We start from the raw sequence: 18,065 nt of genomic DNA, 5'->3' as shown, positions 1-18,065 counted from the left end.
TGGGATTGGGTGTCATGTGATAGAACTCTAGAACAGACTCAAAGACCGGGTGGCCTCCTGCTCCTTGGAACCGATTCTCCAGTGATTGATGCGGGCATGGTGATCAGATACTGACCAAAAGCAATGAGATGCCAAGCATTATGGAATAGCCTACCAAGTATCCACTTTCTCCACGTTCAGGAGAAGGTGTCCATGGGGAATCTGGGGAAAAGAGGGATAATTTTGTAGGGTTGGCACAGAGCTGTTGGATGTCATTTAGCCAATCTAGCAGAAATCTCTGTCCCAATCTGCTCAATCCCAATCATTGTCTCCCTCCCCGTGGCCCCTTTCCACACGATATGATCTTTAAAATTGAAACGGAAGAACCAAAAGGCAGAATCTTTCTCCCAGTTAATGATGGCAAACTATCCTAATTATCTGGAGACACAAGAGAGAGCAGATGCTGGAACTTGGAGCAACCTTGCATCAGGAACAAGGGAGGTCAAGCAGCAACTTTGGGGAATGAGTGCAGGGTTTCAATTCAACACAGCCACAGTTCTTCTCTCCACATTGACCACATTGATGCTACTCGACCTCCTGAGATCCTCCACCAGACTCTTTATTCTGACTATGTAACTGCTTTAAAAAGACTGCATATTGGTCACTGTGTAATAGAACTAATTACCTACCATGTCCACGGCCACTGGAAAGAGTTGTCAGCTGACCGAATGTTCCTGGAGATTTGTCAGGTGACCATTTACTTGCACCCACTCCACTCCCCTCACTGGTTCCCCTAGCATTACAAGTCCATGTACTGGAGCCAGTCAGAAAGTAGACGTGCTTTTCATTACCCTACAAGACAAGTTCTTCACTTTCACCCTTCTTTTTGCCATTACTAACAAATACAACTTTGTAAAGAAAATACAGAAAAAATATTTTTGCACCTTCTAAGTATTTCTGTCCTCCAGAAGATTTCTTTTGCTCTCAACTAGGTAGCTGTCAGTGGTTTGCAAGAAGATTCATCTTATATTTATGCAGCTTCTTCCACAATCTCGGGCCGTCCCACTTCACGTGTTGTAGTGCTGGGAAATGGAGCAGTCATGCTGTGCACAGCAAGGTCTCAGGATCAATGATGGCATGATAGCTAAACAATCTGTTTTGGTGATGCTGTCTGAAGAATCAATATTACCTAGAGCACCTGCTGGGTCTCAGCCTGCACTTCTCTAGTCAAAAAGGTATTTAATTCCACTTGAGAGAAAAGATAGAGACACAGTTAAACAAACTGTACAGAGATGTGGGCCAGACCCAGGCAACTAGGACTAGGTTAGACAGGCAACTTAGACAGCATGGATAAGTTGGGCCGAATGGCCTGCTTCTCTGCCACATACATAACCCTATGATTCTTCGGGTCTGTGCTACCTCTCTAATCAATCCCATCCCCTTAAATTCTCTGCAACCTCTTCTCCCCACATTCCCATTAACTCTTCCCCCAGATTCACCTACATACTAGGGGCAAATTACAGCAGCCAATTAACCAAGCAACCCACAGCTCTTTTGGATGTGGGAACAAACCAGAGCACTGGGGGGAAACCCATGTATTCAAAGGGAGAACGTGCAGACTCCACATGTTGAGCACCTGAGGTTAGACTGAACCCAGGTCACTGTAGCTGGGAGGCAGCAGCTATTGTGCCACCTAATAAGTAGACATTGAATTTAAACAGGGAAAATATCAGAGAGCCCCTAAAACTACAGCCCTTGACCAGCACCCTGCACAAAGTCAGTCAGAATAATCCCACACACCACTTGTGTTCAGAACTAAGGAACACTGTAGCTTAAAAGGCTCTTAAGTATACATGTTGGCACAAAAAGGAATTCCATCTACTAAATTTGTCAAAGAATTTAAGTTCTCTTGTGGTTGCCTTTCTGACCCCAATTGCAATATATAATGTAATCAGGTACTTTAATGCCCAGAATTGCCGAATCCAGTCAACACTATATGGCCTTCCACTGGTGATATTGAGGACATGGCTGCCATGTTTGGCCTGTTGTTATGTTAATGCCTGTGTTTTTTGTGAACATTTAATTTTTTTCATTTCTTTTTTTTTTTCTTTGCTTATTTTCTTTAAGGTTTGTTTTATCAAATTTCCAAAGAACCAAAAGGTCGCACAGATTTTGGATATTCCTGTAAGTTATATTCCCTTGTGTTTCCTTTTTTACTTTTGTTTACCACATCTTTTGAGGTTACATGCTGGATTTGTTGCTATAGTGTTGTTCGCATCTGAGGAGGTGGATGGAGTGATGGGGCTCAGGATCTGGGGTAAAACTGCAGCCCACTGCCCTTCGCGGCTCCCTGATTTGCATATTAAATGTCGACCTGTTGGTTGAGAGGTAGGTTCGTTGGACATCTGGAAATCCTTTCCAAATAGAATCAAACACGTCATTTGTGATAAGGAAAGCATTGTGACCTCCAATGTTGTTCTGAAGCATTCCCATCCAGTTGACACCAGGTTAGTCTATCAAGCCTGCACTGGGTGATCAGTGTCCTATCTCCATACTCATCAGTAGGGCACTGAGAATAGAATTTGGGATACAATATTGAAGTTAAACAAGACATTGGTGAGGCTGCTCTTGTACTGTTGTGTTCATTTTTGGTTACTCGGCTACAGGAAAGTTGCCAATAAGCTGGAGAGATTTCCAAGAATGTTGCCAGGACTCAGAGGTTACAGGAAAAGATTCAGCAATCTGCAACTTTATTCCTTGGAATTTTGGAAAATTGGAATACTATGCAGGAATCTTTTGTGCCTTCCCTGCGCTAGTTTGATACACCCTCCCTGCTAGTCATATGCTTGTGTTTTTGAGGGACAAAGGAGATTCCTAGTATACTGGCTATGAGTAATGCAGAAAGAACTGGGGTGGCTACTTGCAGTGATGTGTAGGAATGTGTGTGTGTGTGTGTGTGTGTGTGTGTGTGTGTGTGTGTGTGTGTGTGTGTGTGTGACTGTGTGAAAGTTCAATCATGCAGGTTAACAAGATTCCCACTGCCATGCTCTCCTGCTCTTTGCTACTGTGTTAGGGAGATCACAAAAACTGTGGTTGTATTTCCTAGAATTTACAGGGTTATGAGTTGAACTGTTCAAAGAGTTTAGGAGGTTAGGGAGAACCAACAGGGAGGAGGGATTGAGTGTCTGGGACTAGGAGGCAGAGTCTGCAAAATAGAGCCAAACATCTCAATGTGAAGTTTGAAACAGTTCTACATACAGGAGGAGTTGGAAACCTGGATCCCTCACTCCCTCCCTCTCACTTTGTCTCCCTCTGGGACTTCCCTCCATCCCTCTCAGCCATTTCCAAAGCAGTTGTGATAAGATTCCCTTCCCTAAACTGGATGGAAGTAGTTGGACACTACATTAATTATCACAAATGTAAGTTTCTTTAAAGGGTCAAGAATGAAACAGGCCATTCAGTCCACTGAATTCATGCTAACCATCAAGCATTCATTTACAGTAATTCTACCCAAACACATTTTATTCTCTCCACATTCCCATCAACTTGCCCCAGACTCCATCACTCACCTACATACTAGGAGCAATCTACAACAGCTCACACAGACAGCACCAGAGGTCAGAATTAAACCCACATTGCTGGAGTTATGCCACATTCTATAATGACTGGGTTTATTAGATACTAAATGCTAGCTTGTCCTGCCTTTCCTATATCTTGGTCAGAGTCTTGATATTCCTGTAACTATTAACACTGTCCATCAACCAATCAGAGCTGAGATGAAGAGAACCCCAGACAGATTAGAATGGAGGACAAAAGACTGCAGATGCTGGAACCTGAAACAATACATAATCTGCTGGAGAAACTCAGCAGGTCAAGCAGCATCTGTGGGGATAGAAGGACCATCAAGACTGATGCAGAGTTCTGAGCGAATTGTCAACAACTCCTTTCCCTCCACAGGTGCTGCTCAGTCTGCTTTGTTTCTGCAGCAGATTATGCATTGGGCACATTTAGAAATTGTTTGTTTAATTTGTCAGTGAGAGTGGTGTTAACAATTATCCTGGTTTACTTTAAGAATTGCTGCTTCTGCAAGCTAATGTGGTTTTGAAGGTAAACACAAGCAGTGTTTCCAAGGTTCACAGAATTGATCTTGATTTCCCTCACGGAGCAACTCCATTTTATTAATGGAAAGAAACTGAAGGAAAGGGTTTAGAACATTCGTAAATTTGGCCAATAATCCTCTGAGATTAGTGGGTGATCTAACCGAGATGTAAAGAGGATTCAGAGAGTGGAAGCAGAGAATTTATTTCCTCCAGTGAGTTAGAATTTGAAGAAACAATCCCAAACTTAATGTTAGGCTCTTCAGGAATGCAATGCCTGTGCACATAAATGATGGTACAAGTAGGCTGCTACGTAAATTCAAATTGGTGTAGTTGTACAGATAGGAGATTCTTGTCCCCCTGTGGATGAGGGTGGGGAATGCAGGAAGGATATGCAAATTGTACATAGTACCATGTACTAGGAGCCATTCAGGTGGTGCAGCAGGAGGGCTAGGGAGGAAAGAGAAGTGTAGTTACTGGGGATTGCATAGTTAGGAGAACAGGCACCGCTCTTTGCCATAAAGACAGTCTCAGGAGCTGTGTTGTCTGCCTAGTGCCAGGTTTAAAGAGAGCTCATCTGGGATGATGAAGAATTTGGATTGGGAGAGAGAGAATCCTGTAGTCATGGTTGGCAAAGATGTTATAGGGAAAGGTAAAACAAGGGAGAATCTTCTACTGGGGGCTAATGAGGAGTTCAGGACAAAATTGAAAAGCAGAACCACAAGAGTGATAATCTTCAGTGGCACCAGTGCTGGGAAGGAGAGAACTATTCACCAGGGATGGGATACATCTGAATCGTACCGGGACCAATGTCCTGGTGAATTGCATAAACACGGCTTGAGAAAGGCTTTTAAATTAAATAATAAGGGGGGTCTCCAAGAACAGGATGGTTATTAAATCAAAAGGAAATGAGAGAGTGGTGTCACAGTATGGGTAAGGGAAGATTTGATGAGAAAAGTGTGACAGGCTGGAGCAGAAAATATAAATACACATAAGCAGCTCAGAAAAAATCTAGAGTTAGTAAAAATAGTAAAGAATCAAAGCTCAGTCTTTATTTGAATGCATATTATACTTGCAAAAAGTAGATGAGGAAGAACGAAGGCAAAATACACTCACCACGTTATTATGTATGAACAGCTGTACACCTGCTCATTAATGCAAATATGCAACTCAGTGGCATAAAAGCATGCAGACTTGGTCAAGAGGTTCAGTTGTTGTTCAGACCTAACATCAGAATGGGGAAGAGATGTGAGGACATGCACTTCAGTAAGAGGGATCAAAAGGTAGATAGATAATTTACTTATTTTCAATTTCTCGCTAAATGGAGAGGGATTGAAAATAGTACAAAGACATCAGGTGTTCGAGTTCATGAATTACAAAAAGCCAGCAGATAGGTCCAAAATGTGGTTAAGAAGGCCAATGGCAAGTTGACCTTTATTGCAAAGGATTTGGAGTTAAGGAATAGTAAGTTTTGTACTAGTTTACATAGGTCAGGCCACGGCTGGAATACTGTGCACAGTTTTGATCTCCTTACCAGAGACAAAAAAGATAGAGTAACACTGGAGGCAGTTCAGAGGAGATACATCAGTATAATCCCTGGGATGGGAAGGTTCTCCTACCTTGAAAAGCTTTGGGTCTATATTCCTTGTGGTTTAGAAGAGTGAGGTGTGAACTTATACAATCTTAAGGATGTTTCCTCTAGTGGGGGGAAATTACAGAAAAAAGAACTTAACTCCAAAATCAGGAGCCAGCCATTTAAATTTTCTCCTGGAGAGAGGTGGATTTCCGGTGTTCCCTGCCCCTGAAGCTGGATCATTTGCAAATTTGAGATGGAGACAAGTAAGTATGTGAAAAATTGAGTCTGGCATAGAAGAGGAGTTGCAGCCAGCATAGATCAGCCATGATCATATTGAAGGGTAGAACAAGCTTGAGAGGCCGAGTGACCTGCTCCTGCTCCTGCATCCTGCATTCTTCTGAAGTCCTTAGTCTGCAGAGGGTTTAGTTTTGAATGACAACAGGTTGTACTCCCACCAAACACTGTGCCTTCATTAGAGAAGCAAAAACCCGCAGATGCTGAAAACCTGAGATACAGCTTCAAGGATGGTGTAATGCTGACACTCAGCTCTATACCTTGAACTGAGCTCTAAGTCAGTTTGGATTTTGCCTTCATCAGTCAACATAAATGGTCTCCCATTCTGAAAAAGAATAGAAATATCTACTTTCATTTGTAACCGTGAGCCATTCTACGGCTCTTTAGAAGTAGTGAGAGACTTCTGAAGAGTTCCCTCTATTAGGGCAGGACAGCGCCACAGTCAGTAGTGCAGCTAGTGACCCCGGTTCAATCCTGACATTTGATGCTGTCTGTGTGGAGTTTGCATGTTACTTGTGGTTCTCCCAGTTGCTTCGGTTTCCTCCTACATCCCAATAAGGTGCAGGTTGACAGGCTAATTGACTGCTGTAAGCTACCCCTAGTATGTAGGTAAGTGTAAGACTGGAGACAGTTAATGGAAAATGTGTTGCAAATTTTAAAAATGGGATTAATATAGAAATTGGGTGACACAGACTATTTCAAAAATGGTTGACCATAATCATCGTAAAGTCAATTTTCTCACTGCATCTTCTCAGACAAAGTAAGCAATGTTGATGGTGACTGAGGATAAGTATCGATCTGGTCTCCAGGGATTAATGCCTCTGCACCTCTTTGGGATATTGTGGGATCTCCTGCATCCAGGACAGCTGAGACCTTAACTTAACATCCCATCCAACCCCATTCTGCATTGGGAGCATCAACCTATATTCCAGGCTCAAGTCACTGTACAGAGATTTGAAATATCAATTTCCTGAATCCAACATGAGAATTGCCAGCAGAAACAAGACTGGCATTTGTCTATCATCACCTAGCCTAAGCAGTGAGACAATTACAGTACAAACTCTGGAATAGTGAGGGGTTCTCGCACCACAAGAGTTGGAGGGCAAGGGGCAGTCCTGATAAGCATGTCCCATGTGCCTGCTGGCTGGTGGTGGTTTCCAACTCCTTCTGTTCTCGTTCCCCCTGCAGCTGCGCCAGGCTCTGATGACATCGCACTCTATGTGGCAGTAGCTGTGGCTGTGATTGTGTGCCTGGCCATTCTGTTGGTGGTGGTGATGTTTGTATACCGCAAGAACCACCACGACTTCAGATCCGACATCAGAGACACTGCAGCCCTGAACGGCGCTTTCCAGCCAGTGAATGTCAAGACGTCCAGGCCAGGTTGGATGAGACTCTTCTTAATGTTTAAACTTTGACCTAATATTGTGCTCTCAGGCTTGTTATATACTTTGAACCTCTGGAGAGAAGGAGTAGGACTGGGGGTCTGTATCTTTTATCATCACTTAAGTCTACACTATAAGCCTTCCACCAGATCTCAGACACTAACTAAAATCCAATGTCCAAAAAGTATCGTTACTTAAGAACTTACACAACAGAAACTCCATCTCCCCCTCTCTCTTCTCTATCCCTCGCACCATTATTCTCTCTTTTCTTTTTTGCCTTTCTCTGTTCCTCTCACCCTGTCAGGCACTCTCTCTCTCCCTTATTTTCCCTTCTTTCTATGTGTTGTATTATGTTTCTTTTATATCTCCTTTATATCTCTATCTTTTTTATCTTTTGTCTCTTTCCTCGGTCGCTTACTCTTCCTCATATGATTTTTCCACCCTTTTGCCTCCAATCTTTCTTTGTACCATCCTTTATCTCTCTCTCTTCCCTTTTATCATTCTCTGTCATTCTCTCCCTTTTTCTCCCTGCTCCCACCACTATCTCTCGGTTTCAACCTGCTTGTTCCGATACAGGTTTTCAAACTGAAATAGGGACAATTCTTCCTCCCCCTTTCGCCCCACCCCAGATGGTGCTTGACCCTTGGAATTTCTCCAGCAGATTGTTTGCTGGTCAGTTGTATGGTGAGCATCTGTCCATTGGGAATAAGGTGAGAAAGGTCTTTACACTATTAGTAAACATAAAGAACTTTTAGGTTAACTTGTGCTTGTGATCTTAGCAATGAAAGGGGAGAACTTTAGGATCATCCATTTCCTTTCTCTTCAGAGTCATGGGGGAGCAAAATAAAAGGTCAAAAGGTCACCTGACAGATGCTGTGTTATGAATGTGAATTGAGCCAGTGAACAACTGTGACCTGTGAAAGTGTGGTATGATGGTCAAGTTGTATATCAGCTCTTTCTCTTGAGGAGTGAAATGAGGAACTAGTACTTGACTTTTGCTGTTGGGGCCTGATAGAACCCACCATACCATGATCCTCTGCCTTATCCCTGTGCAGATAACTCCCACCTCCTCGCCGTGCAGCCAGATCTCACTGCTGCTGCAGCCATGTACAGAGGCCCCATGTACGCCCTGCATGATATCTCAGACAAGATCCCGATGACCAACTCTCCGCTGCTTGATCCACTGCCCAACCTCAAGATCAAGGTGTTCAACTCATCTTGTGGAGTCACACCGCAAGGCGAGCCCGCGGACCTGGCTTCGAAGCTCTCACCACAACTAACAGAGTCATTACTTGACAATGAGGCTCAGAACATCAAGAACCAAAGTCTGTTCCCACAGCTGGATCCATCGTGTAATGCCCTGGGGAGCTTCAACATCCTGGGCGGACACCTCAGCATCGCCAACTCAGGTTGGTAACTTACTCTAGAGTCAATGCAAAACAGCACAGAAACGGGTCTTCTGGCCCTATTGGTCCATGCCAACCAAGCTGCCCATCTAATATGTCCACATCCATCTAAAACATCACTATCCAGGTACCTGACCAAATGTCTTTTAAATGATGTTCTATCTGCCACTGCATAATTTGTGGTTCAGCAACTATTTGATGTTATTTTCAGACAAAAGGAAAGGGATGCCCAAGTCAAACTTGTCATAATTCATTAGGAAAACGTTGATGATACATCTCCTCCAGGTTTTGATGAACATCGCCTTTTTCAGGAAGGAGGTGGAAGCATTGGTAAGGGTGCAAAAGAGATCATTAAAATATTGCCTGGATTAGAAAGGAAAATTTGGACAAATATGGATTTTCTTTCCGAGGATCATCGGAGGCTGAAGGGAAACCTGAGAAATATATAAAATAATGAGAGATGTAGATAGGGTAGATAGTCAGAGACTTTGTATTTGATTGTTGGGTGTGTGAATGGCTGTGAATAGGATACCTACCAACCAGGCTGCTGTGTCCTGTATGGTGTTGAGTTTCTTGAGAGTGTTGAAGTTTCTCTCATCCAGGCAACTGTGAGCCACAAACTGCAGTGGAACTGACTATAAGAAGAATGTTTCATCTAGTCCTCAAAGAGAAATTTGTTGGCATGGACTAGATGGGCTGAATGGCCTGTTACTGTGCTGTACTCCTCTATGCCTCCATGACTCTAACTTAGGTGCTCTTTGTGTGGAGTTTGTATGCTCTTACATGAATTTCCTCTGTTCTATGGTTGCCTCCCACATCCCAAGAACATACAAGGTGATAAATAATTGGCTGCTGTAAATTAGGAAATCGTAGTGAAGGCAAAATAGCCTCCTTATAAGTGTACTGGAACTTGAATGTCCCATTCTTTTGAGTGTCGGCACTGGCTGCTCTTAACTCACATTTGCATTTAAACTGGTGTTTACTGAGCCACAAACAGCAGTGAAACTGACTATAAGAAGAATGTTTCATCTAGTCCTCAAAGAGAAATTTTGTGTCTGGTAACTTCCAACCAGAACTGTAAACCTCGGCATATTCTGAAGCATTGGCACTTAGAAATGACGAAAAAAGCTTTCTTTGTCAATTGTGAAAAATTGTGTTATGTAAGATAAGATTTTGTCCTCATCTCCTGTTTCATTAACTCCAGGTGTGAGTTTGTTGGTGCCAGCAGGAGCTATTCCCCCAGGAAGAGCCTATGAAGTGTATGTGACTGTCCATCGGAGAGACAATATCAGGTAATGAGATATCTTCACTAACTTGTACTTCGCGGAAGTTTATTTATGTCTTTGTCCAACTCATTTTGGACTTCACATCACTGTTATATTTACAATTACCACTATGAAGCTCCAGAAACCTGGGTTCAATCCTAATCTTCAGTGCTATCAGTGTGAAGTTTGTATGTTCCACCTGTGACCACATGGGTTTCCATGTATTTGTGTACAGGAAGTGACATTAAACAATCTTGAATCTTGACTTGCACATGAAGGATGTCACATTAAGTCTGGAAGAAGTGAGGAGTACTATGGTAAGGAGCAGAAAGGTCTTCTGTAAGGAGGACAGAACTGAGACCTGAGTGAACCCATGGAGTATGTGCACACAAGGTCAATAACTTTCTTTGAGAATTCCCTCACAGAATCACCATAACTTGGCCACAATAGAGCAGTTGGAGATTTCTGCCTACTTTACAACAAGGTCATATTAACAAATAGGCAAGCTCACTGAGGACATTTTCAATGCCAAACGTGGCACTACTGAAGGAATCCAACAGCTTACTGGTAGTTCAGAAGTAAAGGAATTCAATTCAAAACAATACTAGTATCACTTCTTTGGAGGTGAATTGTGATGAACTATCACCGCAAGCAATGAAGAGGTGAGCAAAGGCAAGAGCGATTTCGCAAGATTTGCCCCACCGGTGCACTGCAAAATTGATGCACTTGGAGTTGGAGTCATGCTGGTTGGAGTGGACGATTTGGAGGGGAGAAAATGGGACAAGAGAGTTCCAAACCCATGCAGCTGACCCGGGTGTGAGGATGGATTGCCCTAAGTCCCAAGCCGATTTAGACAGGTCGAGAACGGCTTCTTCGGCATTGAAATCCAGGTCCAAAGTGAATGGCTGGGTGGCGTGTTCTAGGCCCGGAGCAACTCACAGCAGCAAGGCCCGGGTCCTAATGTGAGGTACAATCCACTGTTTGGAACAGCTAAACGCTGACCCGTATATCTGGAAGTGTAAGCTGTTGAGAGTTGGGCGAAGTTGGGTTGCTCTGGGCGCCAAGCCAATTTGAAAGAGGTCAAGAACGGCCTGTTCAGCAGTGAAATCTATCTGCTGTGGCAGGGCCCGGATCCTAATGCAAGGTGCAATCTGCTATTTGGACAGTTTAAATGCCAGCCCAGATAGACTGGAGGCTCCTCTCTCCGCGATGCCGAAGCTGTGAGACTGCACCCGTGCTTCGTTTCTGCTAATTTTGTAGTGATTCACCCCACTAATGTGATGAACAGAATACCAAGGCTTTGCACCTACTCCAGGCTGCCCTGGGAGTTTGGATCTAAGGACTCAATTTGGTTCAGAATGCTGCTGTTGCTCGCTTTTTTATTGTTTACATGATTTGTTTTTTTACTCTCTTTCTCTGTGCACATTGGAGGTTGGTCTTTATTAAAAATTGGGTCCTTTCAGGTTCCTTGCTTTGCGACTGCCTGTAAGCAACCAAATCTCAAGTTTGTATAATTTATATATTCTTTGATAATAAATGTACAGGTGTCCCCTGCTTTTCGAACGTTCACTTTACGAAACCTCACTGTTACAAAAAAAATCAGCGTGCGATAAAAGACAGCACTCGCCCCGAGCAGCTGCTCTCCCACGGATTCGGAACGGCATGGCTTTAACACATGCCTGTGAGCAGCCGTTCACAAGATGCGTTCTGAGGTATTGGAAAAGCCTGAAAGAGCTCGTAAGGGTGCTACACTCAGCGTAAAACTAGACATAATTAAGCGTTTTGATCGTGGTGAACGAAGTAAGGACAGTGTGAATTTGGCTTGTGGAAGCTGACGAAGATGATGTAGAAGAGGTTTTGGCATCCCATGACCAAGAACTGATAGATGAAGAGCTGATGCAATTGGAAGAGGAAAGGATAGCAATCAAAACCGAATGCAGTAACGAAATGAACGTGAAGCAACTGCGTGAGATTTTCGCTGCAATGATAAAGTGCGACTTTAATTTTGAAAGGGTACGTAGGTTTAGGGGATATTTGCAAGATGGTTTGAGTCCTTACAAAGAACTGTATGAGAGAAAAATGCGCAAGGCTAAGCAGTCAAGCAAGCCTTCCACATCAGCCACAGCAGATGACGAACCTTGACCTTCGACATCAAGGCGGGCAGTCATAGGAGAAGATGAGCCGCCTGCTCTAATGGAAATAGACAACAAGATGACACCCCAGTGTCCCACCACCCCAACCCCCGGGCCACAGACAGATACCGATTCGCAGAGAATGCAGCGGTAGCCGGGAGACACACAGCACATCTTTAACAAAAAAGCCAAAATAAACATGCTAATTAAGGCGGTGCCGCCCGACACGTAATTGTCGGCCCAGATCAGAGGTGACGCAATCGGCACTGATCTGGGCTGACAATTACGTGTCGGGCGGCACCTAATTAATTAGCATGTTTGTTTCGGCTTTTTTCTTAAAGACGTGCTGTGTGCCTCCCGGCTACTGCTAGACCCCTGCATGCTTCGCGGCAATGTATCGGTCGGCGGCCCAGAGGGTGGGGGCACTGCACCACCCCAACCTGCGATGACTCAGTCTAACACACCATCATCAGTGTGCTCGGCACTGTCTTTCCAATTCCAGTAAGTGATACTACACTCTACATATATTATTTCTACTTTATATAGACTGTGTATTTTTATGTGTTATTTGGTATGATTTGGCAGCTTCATAGCTTAAAGGTTACTGGAGAGAGTGTTTTTGCCAACAGCGCTTGCGTGAGATTTTTGCTTCGGCGAACAGTGCCGGCAATGATTGTGGAGAAGTATTTCTACTTTATATAGGCTGTGTATTTATCATATTATTCCTACTTTTACTATATGTTACTGTTATTTTAGGTTTTATGTGTTACTTGGCATTAGGGTAGGTTATTTTTGGGTCTGCAAACGCTCACAAAATTTTCCCATATAAATAAATGCTAATTGCTTCTTTGCTTTACGACATTTCGGCTTACGAACCATTTCATAGGAACACTCTACCTTTGGATGGCGGGGGAAACCTGTGTATTGAATACGAATATTTTGAAAGTTAAGCAGCAGGCTTCTTTAAGTCTCGTGTGAGGAGTTGGATAGTAATGTTGATCCACAACCTTATGTTAACCAACATCATACCCAACTCCCTAAACAATCCCTCTTTCCATTGTAGTTGCAATGTGTACCATCTTCAAAACACACTACAGGTACACATCCACACCATTCCAACATCATCTCCCAAAGACGAACCTTCACTACCAAAGAAACAAGAGTGTTAGATAAATGGGAAGACCACTATCTGCAGGTTCCTGTGTAAGTCTTACGCCATCCTAATTTGGAAAACCATTGACATTCCTTCATCATTGCTTTGTCGCAAATCCTGGAACACACTCTCCTTCAGCACTTTCACCAGAAGGACTGCAGCAGCTTAAAAACATAGTTCACCACTGCCTTCTCAAAGGTGTAAAGGGATGGACAATGCGTAATGACTTTATAAACTATAGCTAGATCTTGTAAATGTTTATTTTGAAGGACTGAAATTGCCCTTCCTTTTGGAAGCTCTGATCTCCTGGCAGGTATTCCGAATAGCCAGCAGCAGAATCTTTCAGGAACAAATGTTCATAACCATAACATCAGGATCAGTCTAAAGGAGAAAACTAATTAGCTAGAAGTTGGGAGTTAAGAGACACCTATTTCACCAGGACGTATCAGAGCCCTGCATACCACTCCTGAGCCCTTTGTCATTCCCATTTTGTATTGGTTAGCTAACGTTTGTTTTTAGGTGGAAAGACTGTGTTCCATTAGCACGAGTGAGTGCAATTGGGATTCTCCAGTTTCTTGGCTTCCTGCCTCACTGTGATCCAATCATGTGGTCAAAGCATCACTTCCAACTCTCAGCCAATCAACCTCCCACACTCGTGAGTGTTTTTTACGCGTTGCTATGCTGTGCAAATTGTTGACATTTCATGTCCTGGATCAAGGTCTTAACTCTCACCAATTCTTTTCCCCCAATAGCTACTGTTCGACTAGCTGAGTTCCTTCAGCAGATTGTTTGTTGCTCCATATTCCAGCACCTGCGGTCTCTTGTGTCTCTGCATTTGTGCTTGTTTCTGTCTTCTGAAAAACAATGCCACACACATCAGCAGTTAGCCACTGGTGGGAAAACATGACTTATGCAGGGAATTTTACCTGTCCTTAGATACTAAATAACCCACCCATCCTCTGTGAAGCAGTACACCTGTCAGCACACACGTGTGTGTGTGTGAGAGAGAGACAGAGAGATAGAGAGGACTGTTTGGTTTTGGCAGTATTGCACCAGACATGGGCAGTATGTAGATGTGGCCAGAGGGAGAACGCTAGATCCTGGAAGATTTTGAAGAGAGAAAGTATTAGCTTTCTTTGTCATTTGTACATCAAAATTTCAAAACATATACTGAAATGCGTTGTTTGCATCAAATCAAATCGGCAAGGATTGTGCTGGACAGCTTGCAAGTGATGGCACGCTTCTGGCTCCAACATAACGTGCCCATAGCTCTCTAGCTCTAACTATAAATCTTTAGAATATGGGAGGAAACTGGAGCTCCTGGAGGGAACCAATACTGACGTGGGAAGAATGTACAAACTCCTTACAGGCATCAGTAGGAATTGAACCCTGAAATGCGCTTATTGATATGCTAATGTACAAAAATGATAAGGATATTAAATTAAAATAAAACTGAGCAATGTCAGAACTGTGGTCAGCAAGCATGTCCACCTCAAGCTAGTAGAGGGTGCTGTTAAGAGCCAATTGCATTGCTGTGTCTGGATCAGGGTAGGTAATAATGCCAGCTTGCCTTCCCATGTGGAATTCAATGAACCAGATTGGTTGTTACATCATCACTATTACTGAACCCATCAGATTGCTCCACATTTTGCTAAATGCCTGGACTTGTATTCACCACCTGCTGAGGTGGGACTTGAACTCACATCTCTGGACCAGTGGTCACTGAGTCCAATAACATGGCCACCGGGCTTCTGGGGCTATACACCATAAAATACAGCATTCTGCAGACTGTGTCAGTCCAATAGATTGCTCATATCTGTGGAAGGCTGAGTCCAGGCTCAAGCCACCTGGTTAAATTGGAAAGAGCTGCTCTTCTGCAGCAAAATGCTGGAGGAACTCAGCAGATCAGGCAGCAGGTTTGATTGTTTGCATATTTTGAAGTACATGTGACAAATAAAGCTAAATATGAGGGGAAATAAACAGGTTTCAGTCCAATATATTACCTGTTTACTTCCCTCCATAGATGCTGGCTGACTTGCTGAATTTAAGATTCAAAGTTGAAAGTAAGTTTACTATCAAAGTATGTATACGGTGCCATGCCTGTCCTAGTCAGATCTGCTGGACTGGGCGAATGAGATCGACAGTGAGATCCCTCTGCCAGGAAGTCAGTACTCCAACACTCCATGGAGAGTGAAGGGCATGACAAGGCACATTGTCGCCGTGGTCGTCCATGGTAACCAAGGAAGACCCCAGATTGTGGCGCTTGTTCGTACCAGTGGACCCGGGCTTCTGAGTTTGAGAGAGTGGAACAGCTCCAGTGCATGGGCTTTTCTGCTTTAAAAGCTTTCCCACATGGGGTTCCTGTCATCATCAGACACAATGGACAACCACCACGTATGCTGCCATATGCAACCTTGAGATTCATTTTCTTGCAGGCATTTACAGAGAAAAAATACAATAGAATATTATGAGAAAGTATTTTATGAAAAAATATACACAAAGTCTGAAAAACAACCAATATGCAAAAGAAGACAAACTGTGCAAATAAAAAAATAATACTGAGAACGTGTTGTAAGGAGTCCTTGAAAGTGAGTCTGTAGGTTGTAGAATCAGTTCAGAGTGATGTTATCCACATCGGTCAGGAGCCTAATGGTCGTCGCATAATATCTGTCCCTGAACCTGTTTGTATGGGACCTAAGGCCTCTGTTCCTCCTACCCAACAGTAGTAGTGAGAAGAAGGCATGGCCCAGATGGTGGGGGTCTTTGATGGTGGATACTGCTCGGGTTCTTCTAGCATTTTGTGTATATTGCTCAAGATTTCCAGTATCTGCAGAATCCCTTGTGGGTCTGTTGTGCTTTTTCAGTGGGTTGCAGAGGGTGAAGCCTGGGATTGTGCAGAGCAGAGACTGATAGCTTTTGACTCTTGTGGTCTGCTTAGGCCAGCACTGGAGGGCAGCCAGACCTTGCTGAGCCCGGTGGTGAGCTGTGGACCAGCCGGTGCTTTATTAACCAGACCTGTCGTCCTGACCATCCATCATTGCGCTGAGCCGAACATGGAGGACTGGATCTTTCAACTCAAGAGCATGTCTGCAGAAGGAACCTGGGAGGTGAGAGACCGCTAACTGTCAGCATGGGAAAGCAAGCTGTCTTTGAGGCACTGGGGCACAGTTCAGTGCTCAGGGGTTGTCTTCTCATTCCTTCCTGTTGCCCACCCCAGGTAAAATCAGCCGAACCACCGTGACTGTTGGAATGGTTAGGAACCATTTTTACTTTAAGACGTCCTTCATTAAAACCCCAAAGTGCTTTGCGACCAATGAAATACTGTCGTAATTTGGGACAACATCAGACTATTTGTGCACAGCAAGCTCCCACAATGAGCAACAGAGTCAGACACTGGCCCCTCAGCCTACCATACCAATTGTGACTGAATCTATCTGCCTGCATTAGGTCCAGATCCCACTATTCCATTCCTATTCAAGCATCTGGCCAAAATCCTTTTAATTGTTGTCATGGTACCCACCTCTACCACTTCCTCTGGCACCTCATCTCATATATCTTCCTTCCTCTGTGTGAAAAACTTACCACTCAGGTCCCCTTTCTGACCATAGTCGCAAGCATCTGCAAGGGTTGGTGTTGGGTCTGATTTATGAATTACTAAATTCTGAAAGCATGGAAACAGATTCAATAATATTTTCAAGGGAAGAATTGGAGAAATCGATTAAGGGGAGAATTTCACATGACAATTGAGAGAATGAGCAAGAATGATATGAATTATTTAGATTACTCTTACAAAGACCATACGCAGGTAAACAGTTCCCATCTACACTACAGAATGCATTAACTCTGTGAAACTTCTTTTTTTATGTATTGAGCTATTGAGTTCTACGGCATGGAACCAGATCCTCAGGGCTAACTGGTCCATGCCGACCAAAATTCCTATCGAAGCTAATCCCATTTGCCCATTTTAAGCCGAAAACCCTCAAATCTGTTTTACAACCAAGTAAATGGAGAAACTGACACTAGTATTGACAACTGACACTCCTGTTTATCTATTACAGTTGAAAGCTTACTCCTTCCCTTTTTATTGATGTGCAATCACTGTTGTAATGTCAGAGGTGAGTGGACTTGAGGTCCTTCTGAAAGCAAAGTGCCCAGGACTTCCTACTCACTCAACCCGTGAGGCTCCAGCTGGAGTGGGCTGGTAGTCCCTGACAGAGGGCACAGAGATGGGCATAAGTTGAAGTTACAGAGCAGGCATACAAGATAGGAAAAGTGGCATTCAGCAGGAAGGATGTCAGCCTTGATAGTGCTGAGTGTGAGAATCATTGTAAAGGAAATCAGTGCCTCCGTACAGCCAGAAATAACTGCAACATCTAAAATAAACTCAAAAAGAAAGAATAATATTCACAAAACAATAAAAAGCATTTAGCAGAAAAGTTAACTGTGCTTTCTGGGGGCTTGTAAGGAGAATTAGCTCCTAATATTTTTGGAGTGTTATTCTTGGATGTTGCTAGTTCTCAGGAGAAAGTTTGAAGAAGTTCAGTTATTTTTGGCTCGCTCCTGCTTCCATGTCATTTCAGTCCTGATTCTTACACTCCTTTCATTAGAATCAATTTAGCACCACCAAGAGCTATTCTCAAATCTCCAAAGGTCCGCTGACGTAGTTGAAGTTTTGATGGAGTTGATGGTTTGGGCTAGCCTCTATTAATTCTTCCCATATTATATCAGAATTGAAAGGGATGCTGCAGATGGACTCTATTGAGTGATGTGATTCTGCACTC

At 43.5% G+C, this 18,065-nt stretch overlaps 1 protein-coding gene across 3 annotated transcripts in view; it reads left to right on the top strand.

The window, feature by feature from the left end:
* The window catches only part of LOC140196741 (netrin receptor UNC5C-like), a 376,998-nt gene that overhangs the window by 332,562 nt on the left and 26,371 nt on the right, over nucleotides 1-18,065 (top strand). For 2 of the 3 annotated variants that reach the window (XM_072256460.1, XM_072256458.1), the window contains 5 exons: nucleotides 2,107-2,163; nucleotides 7,135-7,326; nucleotides 8,384-8,737; nucleotides 9,939-10,026; nucleotides 16,223-16,391. In XM_072256460.1, coding sequence (XP_072112561.1) covers nucleotides 2,107-2,163; nucleotides 7,135-7,326; nucleotides 8,384-8,737; nucleotides 9,939-10,026; nucleotides 16,223-16,391 — 860 coding nt within the window. The remainder of the gene's footprint in view (nucleotides 1-2,106; nucleotides 2,164-7,134; nucleotides 7,327-8,383; nucleotides 8,738-9,938; nucleotides 10,027-16,222; nucleotides 16,392-18,065) is intronic. The other variant, XM_072256459.1, reaches the window with a different exon arrangement.

Source organism: Mobula birostris, chromosome 4 (assembly GCF_030028105.1).
Source record: "Mobula birostris isolate sMobBir1 chromosome 4, sMobBir1.hap1, whole genome shotgun sequence".
Lineage (NCBI taxonomy): Eukaryota > Metazoa > Chordata > Chondrichthyes > Myliobatiformes > Myliobatidae > Mobula > Mobula birostris.
This window is presented reverse-complemented; position numbering and strand designations above follow the sequence as displayed.